The sequence below is a fragment of the Pempheris klunzingeri genome, chromosome 5, assembly GCF_042242105.1.
Source record: "Pempheris klunzingeri isolate RE-2024b chromosome 5, fPemKlu1.hap1, whole genome shotgun sequence".
NCBI classification, from domain to species: domain Eukaryota; kingdom Metazoa; phylum Chordata; class Actinopteri; order Acropomatiformes; family Pempheridae; genus Pempheris; species Pempheris klunzingeri.
Window position 1 is genome coordinate 27,314,480 of NC_092016.1, and position 17,830 is coordinate 27,332,309.

At 40.2% G+C, this 17,830-nt stretch overlaps 1 protein-coding gene across 3 annotated transcripts in view; it reads right to left on the minus strand.

The window, feature by feature from the left end:
* The window catches only part of ppp6r3 (protein phosphatase 6, regulatory subunit 3), a 29,427-nt gene extending 12,202 nt beyond the window's left edge, over positions 1 to 17,225 (minus strand). For all 3 annotated transcript variants that reach the window (XM_070831300.1, XM_070831299.1, XM_070831298.1), the window contains exons 1-15: positions 17,025 to 17,225; positions 12,320 to 12,486; positions 11,940 to 12,173; positions 7,809 to 7,995; positions 7,462 to 7,599; positions 6,484 to 6,549; positions 5,796 to 5,908; positions 5,349 to 5,462; positions 4,818 to 4,944; positions 4,481 to 4,633; positions 3,146 to 3,295; positions 2,692 to 2,756; positions 2,420 to 2,535; positions 1,808 to 1,893; positions 555 to 641 (exon numbers count right to left, since the gene is read on the minus strand). In XM_070831300.1, the coding sequence (XP_070687401.1) occupies positions 555 to 641; positions 1,808 to 1,893; positions 2,420 to 2,535; positions 2,692 to 2,756; positions 3,146 to 3,295; positions 4,481 to 4,633; positions 4,818 to 4,944; positions 5,349 to 5,462; positions 5,796 to 5,908; positions 6,484 to 6,549; positions 7,462 to 7,599; positions 7,809 to 7,995; positions 11,940 to 12,166 (1,629 nt within the window). In that variant the 5' untranslated portion in view covers positions 12,167 to 12,173; positions 12,320 to 12,486; positions 17,025 to 17,225. The remainder of the gene's footprint in view (positions 1 to 554; positions 642 to 1,807; positions 1,894 to 2,419; positions 2,536 to 2,691; positions 2,757 to 3,145; positions 3,296 to 4,480; positions 4,634 to 4,817; positions 4,945 to 5,348; positions 5,463 to 5,795; positions 5,909 to 6,483; positions 6,550 to 7,461; positions 7,600 to 7,808; positions 7,996 to 11,939; positions 12,174 to 12,319; positions 12,487 to 17,024) is intronic.
* Positions 17,226 to 17,830: the final 605 nt, after the last annotated feature.

Sequence of the window (17,830 nt, forward strand, 5' to 3'; positions counted from 1 at the left end):
ACAGGTTAATAGCTAAACAAGCTCAAACATGCATTTACAGAAAGATGCCAAAATGCTTGAACATTGGTTAAGAAAAATCTGTCAATTCTACACTTAACTATTAATATGATTTAGGACACTTTACAGTTACTTAAGTAAATCAAATCAAAACATGATAGAGAGATGTTCCTGCAGAATGTGCATGGCCCATAGTCACAATTATATCATCACCAGATTTTTTTTATTTGCCGGGCTTTGGTGCTGCCATACTTGAATTACATTTAGCTTTGGAAGAAAGCTGACAATCTATTCCCTTTCTATGTAAACTGGGTAAAAAGCTATGTTAATACCAATTCCCACAGTTATTTAAAAGTACACTGTCTAATACTGACAATATCCACTTCCACACTGCTTTGGGGATTTGCCTCCAATAGAAATCAATGTACATCGAAAGAAAAGCTGCCATATTTTTGCAAAGTAACTTCTGTTTAAGAGCTAGGACTGTGTGGCTATGGGCCAGCTTTGTGTGCATGTATGTGTCTGTGTGTGTATATGTGTGTGTGTTTAATTCTTACTTGTTGTAGAGAGGAGTCCTGGTGAAAGCCACCGTCTTTAAAGTCCACCTCATCATCACTAGAAGAATGGATGTGGTGTGTATTCACCTACGGGAAAATGGGTTAAGTTAAAAAATAAAAATAAAAAAAAGATAAAAACACAAAATAACAATAATAAGTAATAAGGTGCCATCAAGGTAAGGCATTATTATAATTATTATCATAAAAAGGGAATCATCATTATTAATTGTAGTAAAACACGTTTTACATTGTGATATTAGATGTTTCCATGGAAATAACATACAATACAGGCAACAGCAAGTTATTATCGATATCAGCTCCCTGGCAAGCTGCCACCTGATTTAAGTTTTTGTAGTGAAATGAGGACACATCATATAGAGATCTCATTTCAGCTTCATGAATCCACTGTTCCTCATCCATGATGCAGTGATTTCAACTGAGTGACAGGAATAAGATCAACTCAAGATGGCGTGCCACATGGTTCCACATTACTCATGACAGTTAGGACATTCCAACAGAAAACTAATCAAACTGATTTTGTCGTTGATGCTTGCGTGCGTTACATTTGGTTAAGACGCATGTGGTAGAGATTCCAGGATACGAGCATAATGACTGAGGGCACCACAGCCTATTTACAATTTATTCTAAGTGTAGTCAGGAGACATTTACTTGATGATCTAAGGGATCTGGTTGGTGTGTATTCAGTAAGCATGTCAGTAACATAGGAAGAAGCTAGGCCATTGATGGATTTAAAAACAATAAAGTATTCAAAAATCAATTCTTTGTTTTACCGGGAGCTCAGACTATTTAGTTTTAGTTCATACTCTGGTTGCAACATTCTGAATAAGATAGAATAACATACGCGTTACAGTAATCTAGAATACAGGAAACAAAGGCATGAACCAGTTTTTCAGAATCCAACTGTGACAGGAAGCATCAAACTTTAGACATATTTCTAAGATGATAAAAGATGGTAAGATGATAAAAGGCAGTCCATCCACAGCGGTCCTAAAATGGCATGATAAAATGAATCTGTCTTGTTCTGCGCTAAAGTGCATCCAAATGTCAATCTTTCATTAAGTAGTAAGCTCAGACAAATGTGTTGCATTAGATCACTGGATCTGGGAAGAAAACACAGTCACTGTTTCATTTGTAATCCACTGCGCTGGACTGCGGAGCCAACACAGTAAAAATGTCTAAATAAGTAACCATTAAAGCTTGACATTAGTGTCAATGTTCACGTGGTTACTTACCAGGTCAACAGTGTTTCTCTTGTTTGTATCAGCCAGCTGCCCTGAAATGAAGGCCTCCCATTTCTCTCTGTCATCTGCTGGGAGCTCTGACACACAGACACACACACACAGACACACACAGACAGTTACACTAGCTGATACATCCCACATGCAAGATGGCTCATTCATTAGCTACTTCCATTATCAAATCTGACAAAAAAAACTCTTAATGTCAGAGCACTCAAAGTAAGCATGAAAAATGCATTGACGTCACCAACTATTCAACCGTAAAATTAATTGGCAACCAATTTCTTCTTTTTTTTTTTTTTTTAATTCCATTTATTGCAGCCCTACCCAACAATGTGGGTAATACACATCCCCCCACACCCACTTAACAAAACTCTTAAAGAATTGTACTCTCAAATCTATGGCAGATGCCACTAGTTATCTTGATAAACAATAATAGCTTGAGCACAGAGCCAAGTGATGCCATAATTATCAGTATGAGAACTTTGCACATACCACAATAGAGCTGATAGTCTGAAAATGAACTAAAATGATGAAAGATGAAATAGCTCATTTGCAAGACAGATGATGGACAGAAATGACCCTCAGCCAAAAGCAAGTCCTTACCAGAGATGATTTGTTGTATCTGTGGTCCATTAGGGCCTTTGTCACAGTTATGAACTATAGAATTGGCTATTCGGGTGAGGTGACCCATGTAGCCTCGTCGCCGACCACCTTCCGCCCTAAAACAAACACATCATTACAACTGACCTACTACTTATTCTTTGACCACTAAAGCCAAGCACTCCCTTAACTAATCTGAGCCATAGCCAGTAGTGATCATTGTAAAGGACTTTTAGTTATTCATGGTCTCATTTGCAGCAGAGGAGAATACTTACTGTTCTTTCTCATTGGAAATCCAGGCATCTACGATTCTCTGTATAAACTGGCACTTTTGAAACAGCTGGTGGAAAAAATACAAGGAATTTAATACAACTAATTCAGTGTGCCAGTGTAGTGCACACTGGTGCTGTGTCTGCACTGATACGTGTATGGCAAGCCTTCACTAAACGCTACATTTGGACATTTGGATGGTGACTTGTGCGTCTTCCTGAAGTCTGTAGAATGTACAGTACAGTACACAGGTTAGCACATCACCCATTTTTAACCACAGCATTTGTCCATTTTACAATAAACACAACTCAGTTCTTAATTGGCTTTTTACACTCAGGACAGCATTAACAACATGATTGTGTTTATACTGAATGTTCAGTTAGAACACATCTTGCTGCAACTTTGAAACTCATTTCAATTTGATTAGTTTAACAGAGCTGATTCGTATTCTAATCTTACATGCTTGATGAGGATGCTCTCCCTTCCATGTTCTTGCTCTGTGTCTGGCTGGGTGTCAGTAGGGGCAGGGGGCATAGCCAGAATCATAGCTGTGCAGATCTCCACCTGAATGTGGAGGAAGTTGTTCCAGATGTATTTGAAATACATATCCTGTGGAGCAAAACACAATAATAAAGAGACATTAGTAAACGGTTTGGATAGTCGAACACTGCTGTCAAGAAGAATTATCTGTTATTCAGATAGTTTAAGGTGGTGTAATGCCAACTACTATCACTCATAGGACAGACTGTGCATTTGAACTCTTGAGTTTATGGACAGTGGTGAAATGTGTGAGCTTTACAGCGCTGTGAATCCCATTTGCATTACAGGGTTTGTATGGGAGTATAGAGGCTCTCCCTATGGGAGAGGCTTCACTTCAACTCTGATGTGCTTCATTGTAATTGTAACTACTTGTAGCAAACACTGACTGCAAATGGACACATGGTGCATCTGACAAATAGACAACGCAGTATTGTCAACACGACTGTCACTCTGACAGCTGATAATAAGTCAATCAACCAATAAAAGACTGCTAAATGGTGGCAATATCTGGGAGTCCTCACTTGTCTCCAACTCTGGGGAGCATTTATAAAATTGTAACACAAAAACATTACATGTGATACAAACCACAATGGTTCTTTGTCACTTTATTTGAGGTGATTTGATTGGCTGCATTTGCTGTATTATTGATCAAATACTTTTGACACACTGAAAGCATCCTGATTGTTTTTCTCACCGTAAGGTTGGAACATGATTGACTTATCACCCATCAGATCTGTTACCAGAGTGTGGCCTACGCCTGGCCTAGTGCCTGTGTGCGAATATTTTTGTTGATCCTGAACAAGGTGCTCATCCTGTGATCCATACTTGTGTTGAATAGGGAGCAATCTAATAAAGACTCCTTTGTTCTCAGGCCAAGTATACCTGAATGAAGACTAACTGCAATCAAAATTTTTATACATTCAACTTTTTTTATGCAAGGCAAAAGTTCAAATATAAAAAGGCAACAAACTACAGAAAAATACTGCTGAGAATTTGTAACCACTACAACACAATTTTAGATCTAATGCATCTAACATGTCAGCTGTCAGCTTCAAAGTCCTTAGCCTCTTTAGGCTTGGAATGGGGCAGTGAGAAAGGAATGGGGCAGTGAAAAAAGGAAGGGGGCAGTGAGAAAGGAAGGGGGCAGTGAGAAAGGAAGGGGCAGTGAAAAAAGAATGGGGTAGTGAGAAAAGAAAAGAAAAAAAACTGTGAAAATGTCCCAAAACAAATTAAATAAATATAGGTAACACTCACTAGTATGACTCCTAGTGTGTTGAGGTTAATAAGTTCTGTGTTGATGCTGTGTGTGTTGCTCTGCAACAGGCTGGCCACCAGTCTGACCACATTGAGCCTGGTGTTGCCCACAGGAGGGTCCAGCACCCCCCACGTTGTCTTCATCACATTCCTCTGTTGGCGGAAAAAAAAAAAAGCTGATAACCACTATTACTAATTCTGTAACATCAGGAACAACATTGGATAAAGCATGCCAGTTCAAACTCAACTGAAAACAGCCAGAAATGGGTTCAATTAAAAAGGATTAAAGAGCAGCAAGCATTTAAAAAAAAACTGGAACTGTCTGTGAGGTTTTTACCTTTGGGGGTTCCAGTAGCAGCTGGTGAAAGTCTTTGAGTCTGGGTCTCACAGCCTCAAGGATGCTATGGTTGACTGAGAATGAAGGGTGAGACATCCCAGGGGGACACTCCATGTGACCCTCAAACCTACAACATGGAAAGAAATAACCTAATGAACTAGCTTAGCAAACCAAAAGAATGGGATAGTGAAGCACAGTGTTTTCCATAAACTGCCACCAAAGTAGTGGGAACGTTTTTGATAATGATGGGTGTGGGGAACTTTAAAGCACAGTGCCATTGACTCTGATGGTCCTAGCCATCACTACTATTAGGAACTGTAAATTCAGGTCTGCTAAAATTGACCTCAAATTACCTCAAAGTAAATTGGTAGATAGATAATCTAGATAAACTGTTTTTATCATCTGACTGTAATTGTTTGTCTGACTTTGGGTAGTTGTTATCTACAAAAATCAACCGATTTACTTAAACTCTCCAACAATCACAATGTCAAATTGAAAAAAATCAAGAGTATCAGAGGCCACAAGACGTACGCTGGTCTCCTTGTCTCAAACAATGTAAGGAGGATCTGGATAACACTGACAATTGCAGAATCATTCTTCTCCTTGTCAAAGATATTTGACAGCAGCTGCTCCACAGTCTCCTGCCTGAGGAGGAGGACAGAGATGAAGGTGAGGGGAAGGCAGGCTTCAAAGTCATTTGCCAGATCTGGAGGACAGAGTTTGTTTTAAATAGCCAACTCTGCAAAAATCACAATACCAATTGATGAATGTATTATTCCATAGTATGCAAAATAAACCTAACAGAAGCAAAAATGATGAGCAATCAAAAGCCAGACTGATCTGGCATGAAAATCACTATTTAATACACCTCAATACCTTTGTAGTAGTTTTCAAAGTTGAGGCCACAGTCAAAAACAACTGGGAAGTTAACCAGGTTTGATCTGTACAGTATTGTCAGATTGATAAACAAATGCATACTTTTCAAGTGTGGCCAGAAGTGGGTCAGGCTCTGAGCAGCCCTGGACCTGGAACATCTGGTCTCTGCTCAGTCTGATGATCTCACACAGTGACTGGGAGGCATTGGAGTGTCTCTGGATCAGGAAAGGTAGATAAAATGGAAAAATAAAACAACCAACCAGAAATCTATGATCGGAGGTCTGACTAGCTTGAAATCTATTGACACACATAACATATTAAATTCTCCAATCAAAGTCCTTATATCACTAAACAATCAGTGGCTATGGCTCAAAGGTAGAGTGGGTCGTCCATCAATCGGAAGGTCACCGGTTCAATCCCCGGCTCCTATGAGTGTGTCGAAGTGTCCTTGGGCAAGACACTGAACCCCACACAGTTGAAGCATAGCTTTAGTGTGTGAAAGAATAGTCTCCTCCAACTCAGATTCCTCCAGAATGAATGACGTGATTCTTAAATGTAAAAATGGGAATGTACATTCATGACGTTTCGATCAGCGCTGTAATGATTAAACTTTTCTGGCATGGAGTGAGTGTGCATGTGTACTCCATCACGCAAATTCAATAACAACTAATCTTAATACATATTCATATTTTTAAAAGTTACATAAGAAAACCAAACCAAACATTTCAAGTGCCTACAGAAGACTTCCATATCCTAGTAACCAATAAATATATGTGTGTGAGAAACTCACATCCTCATCTTGAGAAGGCTGCACCATGTCCACCAGTCTCTGAATCACCTTCTCCTCATTAAGCCACTGAAAGAGGACAGAGAGCGGATGGTCAGGACAGCACAAAAGATTAGGAGGAAACTCAAGAGAACAAGCCTTTTAATTCAATGTAAAAGGGATGTGTTAACCAATTCATAATCACCTTCATGTAGCAACTGGAAAAATGTTGTGTATTAAATAACTGTTACAAAACACCAAAGATTTTCTTTTTTATTCTCTGGCTTATGTGCACGTGTACTAGGTAACAATTTAAAGTTTCAGTAGCTTAAAAAAAAAGACCAACGTCTAGGGCAATGCAGCTTCTGGTCCTCTGCTGTCCAAATCTGTGTTGCCAATTCATCAAACTTATTCATCTCAAGAAAGCACATAACAAGAACTAAATTATGAATTCTCACACAAATGCAGGCTTTAAATTTGCACACGCACAAATAGTACCCATGTTGCATTGTACCGTGATGCTAGCTTTGCAAAATCAGCCTAAATAACAACCTCTGGTTCTGCTGACATTTTATTCTAGATTTCTTTATTCTTTTTATCTGCCCAGACCTGACTGACCCAAATGAAACGTACTAAGTGCAGCACAATTTTGTAACTGCAATGTTATTTCTCCCTTAAAATCTATTTAGGATCACTTTAAGGTGGTCAATTTAGAATTTAGACATAGAACACTTGCTGGGTTTGTCCAAGTAGAAAGGCTTCATGTTGATGTGTCCGAGAATAGCAGCATGAACTTCTCTTTTGTACGTGATATTCTAAAGACAATTAACAAATGTTTTCTTAACAAATGTTTTCTGAGCCATGCCAGATCACAAGGGGCAACTCTTAATATGTTGGTTGTGCTTGTGGGTTATGATGGTCCAGACTTAACTGCTTGACAAGTGAATACATGGGAAAGATCATTTTGAGCACAGCTGAGCTAAGTATTGTTCTGCTACCCACGTTGAGAACGTCCTGTCGTAGCTGTTGTGGTTCGATGCAGGTAAGCATTCTGAGCAGCAGGTCCATGATGGCAGATGTCCCAATGTGTTTGATCATCAAGTCTACAAAGTCCTCCCTCTTCCGCAGAAAATCCACTATCTATAAACACAGACAAAAACAGAAAACCATACATTATTATTATTAATCACAACAGAGTATAAACTACCGTGTCCCACCGGCCTAAAATATGTGGGACAGACTGAAAGGGAACAGTCACACCATGTCCACGCCAGATACGATTTCTTTCTGGAAAAATAGATGACAGTTTGTATTTCACTCTTACATACACCCTCTTCTTTCCTGCTTACCTGTTCAGGCTTACGTCCTATAAGGATGGACAGGACCTTGGAGAAGAAGCTGGCCAGGAGAGGGTTGAGAGGCGGCTCATTCTGAAGGAAGCCATAGAGTTTCATCAGCAGTTTTTCATCTTCTCCCAGTCTGTCGTTGATCTGGCCCACATCTGATGTAAGCAGCTCACAGGATATGTTGGGATACCTGGAAGATAACAAAAGCTGCTCATTAAATTTCTCCAATAGGACTGTTGCAATACTATAACACAATGTTTACACTGGATGAGCTGCCACTATACAGTTTCTTCATGACCGAAGCAGAGATTTCAAATACTCTGACGACTGTAACAACTGTAGGTAGATGCTATAATAATTATGAGGGAGAAAGCAAGAATAATAGGCACTGATCAGTGATGTTAGAGTTCAGGTCAAGGGACTTTGATGGATCTGATTAGCTTTGGATGCCCAATAAAACGTTCAACAAAACATCTTCCAGTGCTACTCTCAAACAAATGAACGCTACAGTTACAACTGATTGATGCCTGAATGCAGGGAGAACTGCAGACAAAAACATTTTGCAGGACATGGGCCTGTTACTTTCAGTATTTAATTTAGGAGATGTACATCACTATAAAACAGAAACTCAGAGGAACCAACTGTATCACGTATCAAGTTTTTTATTGATCATTTCAGTACATAATAAAACTACTTTGATCCTGATGCATTTTCTTTGTTCCTAACTTTGTGCCCAGACACATTGTTGACTGAGTGAGGTAGTGAGTTGAAAAGCAATCAATGGAGCAAAACGTTTCACGTCCCAACCTGCTCTCTATGATCATCTATACTGTGCTTTAATATTGTCAGAACCACGATATAGACATAGTACATACTATTAATACATAGACGTTCTCATAAATCTAAATCTCATAAATACTATTGTCGACCAGCAGTCATTACCACGCTCTTGAGCTTCAAATAATCACGACGTTGTCCGAAAACATAAACATGTCAATGGCAGCAGCTGTGCTGTGGGACAAAAACATGTTCCACCAGATGTTACCTGAATATAATGGATAACTAGCACAATTATTTGAGCTGCTACGGTTTTGCACAATTGTTTGATTTCAGAATCTGGGGAATTTTGAGCCAATGTCAGAAATGCCGCACCAAACAGATGCTATACCAGTCAAGTCAAGTCCTTCCCTCACCCCCGCCAGCACCGCCATCCTGGTCCACTCTCTGGTCACCTCCCGTCTGGATTATTGCAACTCACTTCTCTCTGGTCTTCCCCTCAAGTCCTTCCATAAACTACAACTGGTTCAGAATGCTGCAGCCCGGATCATCACCAGGACCCCTTCTATCAGTCACATCACCCCTGTTCTCCAACAGCTTCACTGGCTCCCAGTCACATACCGCATTTCATATAAAATCCTCCTTCTAACCTTCAAAGCCCTCCATAACCTCGCCCCTCCATACCTGACTGACCTCCTCCACATAAACACACCCAGCCGGACTCTCAGATCATCATCCTCAATCAACCTCACGATCCCTCCTGCCCGTATGACCAGCATGGGGTCCAGAGCCTTCAGCCGCTCTGCCCCCCGCCTCTGGAACTCCCTCCCACCGGACATCAGGAACATCAATACTTTGACCATCTTCAAATCTCACCTCAAAACCCACCTGTTTAAACAAGCCTACTCACTGTAACATCACTCTGCAGATCTTCCACCCCTTGGTTTTTTACATTTTTTGACTTTTTAACTTGCTTTTTCACTGTTTGTTTTTAACTGTGTTGTACGGTGTCCTTGAGTGCCTTGAAAGGCGCCTATAAATAAAATGTACTATTATTATTATTAAATTCAATTTTGCAGTTGAATACCATGTATTATTTACATGTTAATATGGGGTCGAATTTGCTTCTATTCCTAATGTATTATGTTTAATCCAGGTGTACTTTGAATTATTAGTTTGGTTTTTATGTTTCCTCTATAGCAAAATAAAGAAATACAAGCATGTCCCTTCAGGACCACATGCCCTTAACTTAATGGCACTTCAAGGCACTGAGTAGCAGTTTTCCTGCCATGTGGTCGAGAGTTCACAGCTTCAAGAGCTGCATCTAGAAACAATAAGTGTTAGTGTTGTTGTGTCTTTTATCATTATTATGGGCCAAGGTGCAGTCTGAACAGGTGTGCGGTGTTTCTCCATTTAAAAAAAAGCACTATTATAGAACCAGCAAACAGTCTTGCTTTTGTTGCACAGTAGCTGGGGCCTTACGAAGTAAGGGAGTAGCAAGCAAGCTGGCAGTAGCAGAGCGGAATCGACGGGCTGGTGTGTATGGTGTAATCATGTCCTGGATGTGGGACAGGCCTGTTGTTTCGTTGTATTACCCAAGTATTTCATTTTTGTGAGGCAGGCACACGCTTCCTAGTAAGTTCAAATCAGAAACTTATCCAGATGTCTGCTTTCTTTTGTTTTTTTTAAATGCTGCTGATTTCTGCCTCTCTTCGCCATACCTGCTAACATATGAAAGTAACAGCCTGAAATTCACTCGCAATTCAATCGTTGCTTCCAAAAGATAACTGAAACTGAAACGTGACGACTTAATTGCCAAGCCAAGGTCGAAAAGTCAACATTAGTAGGCCATTATTTTGTTTAAGCTGTTAATTTAAAAATAACAAAACCTATTACTTAGTAGGTGTGGGGAAAGAATTGGATTTACTCAAGTATTGCAATTTCTTCCCCCACTTGCACGGCCCCAAGTAACACTGTAAGCTACAATAGTGGGAGTCCATTCCAAACAGGCATGTGATAATAGACATCTTCTATCGCCACATGATAACATCATGTCACACTGCCCTATGAAGAGTGGAACAAACCAAATTTACTCTATGGAGACAGCTTTTCTTGCATCTTGGACAGTAGCCAAGCTGAAATCAGTCATCTCTCCGACAGTAATGCAAAGAGTAATACCACCTGGAAATGAGAGGATTTAAGTTGAAAACTTAAAAAAAGAAAATGTCCATTTCCACTTTGATGTCAAAATGTTTAAACCTAGTTTAGAATTACTGTGCAATATAATTTGACCAAAAAGCTGATCAATCATGTAATACTCGCTACATTCAACAAACATGTTTCCATCACCTCCACAACAGTTTAAGAACGCATAATCTATGTGCTGCAGATCAAGAGATGAGACCATGTTTCTTAATGTGCATATTTGGTTTGCATATTGGGTTGTGCATTAAGTGGACGAGCAGTGATTGTCACTAACTTAGAGACTCTGCTATGATTGGATGATTACATCCAAGCAAAGTAGAGGAGGTAGTCACTTAAGAGTACTAAGCAACTGAACAAGAGTAAATTTCACATTTGTTCCATTGTGGTTGCGTTGAACACCAAAACATTCTCAGCACACAGTCCATTTGGAGACAAGTGTTCTGGAATTAAAAATCTCCTTTTCTGCATCATTCATTACATCCTTTCAAACATCAGAGTAACTTAACAGCAAATGCATTGCAATGTTATATAAGATATTGCAATTTTAACACCTATATTCTTTCTATACCTATATTACTTTCCCAATTTTCAGGATTCTTTAAATACAGTTTTGCTTTTTACTAAAACAGCCTGTAGTAACATAAAATGCTTTGTGGTCTTCAGGTGTGGAAATGCCAACAAGAATGTGAAAACGCAGCTTTTAGCTTCCTGTTTAGTTCTTGTGGCTAAATACTTCCTGAAACTTTGGTCAAAATGGCAAAAGACAACAGTGGCTTTTGTAGCACATACTAAAATGGTCACCATTTCCCAGCTAATACTTTTAAACATATTGTGGTGGTTGCCAACGTGCAATCATTGTGCACAGCAGTAATCGACAGAACTGAAACAGAAGAAATTGCAAGTTTTATACTGTATAATCTAATAGCAAGATATACTATCCTCCAGGCAAATGCACACAGTTTTACGGTTTTCTGTGAGGTTGCACAGCTGTTAACAGCACAGGTGCTTGTAATGGCGAAATTTACGGTTGCAATACAGCACAGAGAGACAGAGAGAGAAGTTAGACTGTGTCTAAACATTTTTTGTTGAAGAGCAAATCTCATATTTCTCTCTCAAATCAGGTCCAACCTTATCCCACAATTTTTCTCTTACTTGTATTTAACCTTCTCCTCAACATCGGTACTGGGCTCCTGTGTGATGAAGGTGACCAGATCCTCCATGCACTGTGGTCTCAGCAAGAAGTCAACCAGTTTGTGGTTCTGGGCCTTGCACTCCTGCAGGACATCGTCCTCATCCATCACCTCGGTCAGCGTCACATCCTCCTTTTCTAACAGCGTGTCAATGTGGGATGTGGTGTGGAGGTCAAATTTCCAAAACATGTTGGCTCTAAAAGAAATTGGGCAAACATCACCAACATGTACCATTAAAACAAAAACATAAAATAACATGCTGAACCACATTTTACCTGAATAGAATTGATGACTATAATGACTAAGTGAGACCATTTCACAGATCCTTCTTCTTCTTCCTACCTGTGGGTATGTTGGAGTCCAGAGGGCAGAGCTCAGGTTATAAAGAGGTGTATTCTAGTCTTTGGGAGCTGTGGCCCATACCAGGCTAGCTGGACGGACAGACAGGCAGACAGCGGTGATGGACAGACTGACAAACAGTACACATACAGCAGTTCAACAGCACACACCTGTGAGACACAAACAGATAGAGACACTTTGTTGAAAGAAATGTTCCACTGCTTTCCATGTGGATATGATAGCAATTTTGATTACTACTTCTAATTACAAAGCACGATCATTGACATACACCTGTACGATGCTAAGAGAGAAGAGACAGTTTTCCATTTCTACTGTCCTATAATACCTAGTACTCCACATAAATGCAGCATTCAGACATGCAGCTCCTTCTCATGCAAGTATTTTTCCAACATAGGACAACCTGTGTGAAAAACTGCTAATTTTCTTTTGGTTGGGGCCAGTCCATCAACACAGCTGGGGCACCAAAGCAGGGCTGCCCTGACAAAGGGGCTGAACCAGGCCCAACTTTTGCTGCAAAGCAACATGACAACATCTGAGCAACCAAGTACATCTAAGGGCACATTCCTGGTGGATTAACACTGCATTTCCTCCGTTCATCTCGTAATCATTACAACAAAAGAGAAAATCGTTGCTGCTGTGAAAACTTTCCAGAGTTTCCAAAATTCTGTCTCTGAGTATAAAAAAATTGTGCAGTGTTTCGGCATTTGATAAGTCTTAATACTGTGCATAATTTGCTGCCCAAACCTCCTGGGTCATATTTCATTGTCTCAGGCCCCCACCAATACAGGCCACTGCACTATTTTGACTCAAGTATGTTTTTGGTCTGAAGCATGTCCAATTCTGCTAGTAGCAAGCATTACTGGAAACAAAAATCACAGTTATAACCAAGCAAACACCACAACCCTGCTGGCCATTTCATGTTAAAAATAGCTATACTTAACAGAAACACAGTATCACCACCTTAACAAATGGATCAGAAACTCAGCACAACAAAATAGGCAACACTGTCCTAACACTTTCTGACTGCACTGTAAATCTGACCTGAAATTACTGGCTACTTTAAGTAGTAATCTCAAAGATGTCAAAAGGTAATTGCTGGTGTATTTTTGGACCTCACTCTCACAGTGATCCAAAAAGTGCTGATGGTTTTGACTTTTGTACTCATTTGAACATCAAAGTAGTGTCTTTTTCGGTGGAATTGCACTAGATTTTGAAGTTTCATCGTCTGGAGTCATCAGTCTTTTCTTAGCAAGGTGAATGGAGAAACAGTACGCTGCTTCTGCCTCCCCTCTCTGGCAGACTAACCACTGCTGGGTGATGATGCCGCTTTTTTTTTTTTCCCGGGCATGTTGACTCAAACACCCAGTTCATAATACCAAAGAATACTGCAAATTACAGGGCTTTCATCAGTGGGCCACTTGGACGGACTGTATAAAAAGTGGAAGTAGCCTCTGCGACATCACCCATTCGTATGTCGACCGCCATTTTGAACTCCACGTTTAGCATTTTGGTTTTCGCCATCTTGATTTCAGAACCAGAAATGACATTCTTTCCCCGAACACAAGTTTGATTGCTCAGGTTTAGGCATGATCCACGTCTGATTGGTTAGTCACGAGGTAGTCCCTACCTGAAGAATACCCTGCTTTATCATCCATATTATGAGACCATAATTTAGTAAATGAAAAATCATACTGTGTTGAAGAAGATTTTAAACTTGCTCAGGAAAAGGTAATAAATAAAATATGAGAGGTAGGCTCATTTTCTCTGACATAAACAAAAACATGCCTAGAGAAAATGGCCCCCCTGCTGGCCATTAGATAGAATGCTGGTTTAAGTCACTTCCGCATTAGCTTTACTTTTCAGATCCAAAAGCAACAACCACTTCTTTATACAGTCTATGCCCATAGGCTCAATCACCCACAGTGTGTTAACTCATCTGGCATTAGATAGTGACTTAACAGACATTAATGAACATCTTTCAGACAGGACCTACTTAAGACAAAGTGTGCACTCTGCAGTTTGTATTACAGTGGAAACAATAATGGCAAACTACTGGCAATAGGAATCAGAGGAACTTTTTGATAATGTCCTGGTTAGGCAAAGGAAAACCCACACTGTCAAAAATAGTACTTAAATTATAGGTCTGGGACAATATGCTTTTCTTCCCATTCGATACTATCATGATACTCAGGTGCTGATTTGGTAAGTACTTGCAATTCAACAAGTATTGCAATTTTTAGTGAGGGGGGGGGGGGTGATCAGCGAGTTTCTCCATGGCAGCATTGCCAAGTGCTCCTGAGCATCAACAACAGTGGTGGAACATGGAAGTGTCCGGCTAACAGTGGAAAACAGGGGAAGAGACACTCGCTCTAAAGTCGCCTCCTCTCCGCTGGTTTGTGGTATAATCCGGAGCGCTACGCTTTGGTGTTAGCTTTGTCCTGCTATCATGAGCTAGGACAGCGATATCCATGTTATGATTCCACTTGTATGTCACACTGAGTGCACAGCTCACATGCCATTAGTGCCACAAAACAAACAACAAACCAGTACATCAGATTTAAAATGTGATGGTGCGGGACATATCCTCGCTGATGTCTTTTTTCTTGCTTCATCTTTGTTTTTCTTAAAGCAGATACAACATTACAATACTCATAGATCACCGTTCCACCTGCGCATAGGCTAAGTATTGATTCATGCATTAAAAGAAAAAAAAGATTAAGAAACCAAACAAATGGGACAAACTTGTCCCACTCCTATTAGATTATGACAATATTTTCCTGGTGGAAGCAGCAATAAAAGTCAAAACAGCCACACTTCCCACTACTTCACATTTGGCATTGATTCCTTAATTAGAGTAAACAAGTGGAGAAAGGGATTAAGTGGATCCTGGTTACAGCAAGATTTTTACTAGAGAACCCTTATTCCTCTGTCATGTACATGCTTAACTAAGTTCCTGGTGTAATGTTTTTTTGCTAAAGTGCATGTAAATGGGACAGAATAGCAACAGTAACAAAAGAGGATAAAGACAGTCATGTTTCATAGCTTTTTCCAAAATTATAACAATCTTAACTCTGACTACAACTGAAATTCAGATTAATAGGCCAAAACAGAAATTCAAACACTTTCACTATGCAAGGAAAACTGTGTGGTCTGACTACAGGGCCTTTTCTCTCAATGTGCCGCCAGTGTTAATGCATTTCATCAGTCTGCAACCTCATGTATCAAATAGCCCAATTTCAGTTTTAAAACTAGGCAGTGAGAAAAGGACGATCGGCTAACCAGCTGCAGGTAAACACAGGTTTGCCCCCATAAGGGTAACACAGTGTGTGTACAGCCATTCTCAAGTTTTGAGCCTTAAACAGATTTCTACAGTTCATTCACTTTCCTGAGTATATGTATACACAGTAATTTGCTGTGGATAGACTATCCATGGGGGAAAAGACTGTACAAACCACACTGCTACTTATACTGAGAAGAATGAGATGGTACCACAGCGCAGCAAGTATGTTCGGTAAACATGACAGATGCTAACAACTGTGAGCTCAAAACTATTTTATCACTAAAATGTGGCTAGTCACCAAGTACATTTGTGTTGTTTTGGCCTCAGATTTTCTGATTATTTTTATTAACACAACAACAGCTGTCCACTAGCAACAAAAGTACTGAGACAATTACACAATAAAAGCGAGGCATGTATTCCAAAGGCCAAAAGCAATAAAACACTCTAAGCAAGCAGATACTAAGGAAAACAAACTTTTGCAGTTCTAACACAGATCCTGATTGGATGCCAGTCCACCAGTCGCTGTCAGGAGACTCAAACAAAATCAACCTACTGACAGATCATGTTGAATACGTAGTTCCAAACATATTTAGTTTGCGCATGTCAAAGTAAAGCAGCGTTTTCCATACTCAAATCAGTGGACAGCTATAGCCTGTACCCACAGAACTAGCTAGCTCGTTTCAACCGCTAAGACAGTGGTAGTAACCCAATCCAAAAATACAAACATTAACGTTACATACATTATTTTCCATCTATCCAGCGATCTGACTCCAACTCGACATTGCTAAATAGAGAACACACCATGGCCCCTTAATGGACAGTTAACGTTATTTAACGATAAACCGAATAACGCCAGAAAAGCTTTAGCGTTAATTTTGGCTAAACATGGGTTTGAAACGCCAAATACCGTCCGATCATTCAAAACAATACCGTGATTGTATAACGTATCACAGACTAGCGTTAATTTCGTTCTGCTGTCGAAATACTACGTTTGCAGTAACGTCAGACTATCTACATTTAGGGCCCGTGACAGGCTAACGCAACGGCAATACACCGGCTCAGGCGAACAGGCTAACGTCACTAGCTATCGTTAGCTATTGTTAGCTAACCTGGCAACCTAAAACTAACGTTAGAGGGTACGTCAAGTTAACCGGTATCAGTGGGCTATGAGACTGCCGTTTATTGGCCGACAAAATGTCGATATTGCTTCAAAGTATCTAATACCATAGATATGTTCTTGATACCCCTGTCCTGGCTAAAGATACTACAACAGTATCTGACAGCATAGTGTTAAGATGACCAAGTATGCTTCTTGCTAGCCAGCTAACGTTAGCCGGCTATCTGAAGACTGCTGGCTAATCGTCTCTTCAGCACCAACCAAGTGCATGGGTTGGCAAGTGTACCTACCGATAGACAAAGGTAAACGGCAAGTCTCCAGCATGTAGCTTATCTTGCCATTACCCCAATGCCTTAACAAGACGCGCACATAGATAACATGGAATTCCTATTAGGAAAATAAAGCGTTTAAAACTGATCCTAACAGGCGCGAAAAGGTAGATCATCGGAGAGCACTTTTCAAGATGGCGGTTCCGTCAACTTCAACGACCCCTTCCCCCACTACAGTTTCAGCGTTTGTCACTCTAACAGTCACAGCACAACTATTGGCTGTAATCCCATCGCTCAACCCAGGGCTCGGGATTTCATTGGCTACAGCGCGTGCCACTTCATGGCGTCATTAAATAGAAGTACACTTTCTGTGGCCCGGAAGAACGGAGTTTATACTGTTTTATTACCGGTATATAATAAGTAAAATTCTCGTGGCAATAGAAAAAGTTTAAAATGTATTTCAGCGTATGTCATTTGTTGTTGAATCACACTTGGGTGATATTCGACCAACGTAAGACATTAACCCCGCTCGCACGCTTGCTTTGCAGCATAAATCGAACATACTCGCACAGTCTATGCACAGTACGAGAACGCCTTTGGCTCGTCCAGAAACGCCCAGTTTACTGAGGGTGGAGGATCAAAGATAGTACACTTCTGAGATGACTTTCACCTCTGGCTTCGTGCAAACAAGAAGGGTGTAACCAAGTGAGCACGCTAACACACTGATAATTGAAAAAGTTGTGATTTGTGAACAAAATTCTACTTTTTTTCTTTTACATGAATACTATGACCATTGTGGTTTACTGTGGCTGGACAATACAACGATC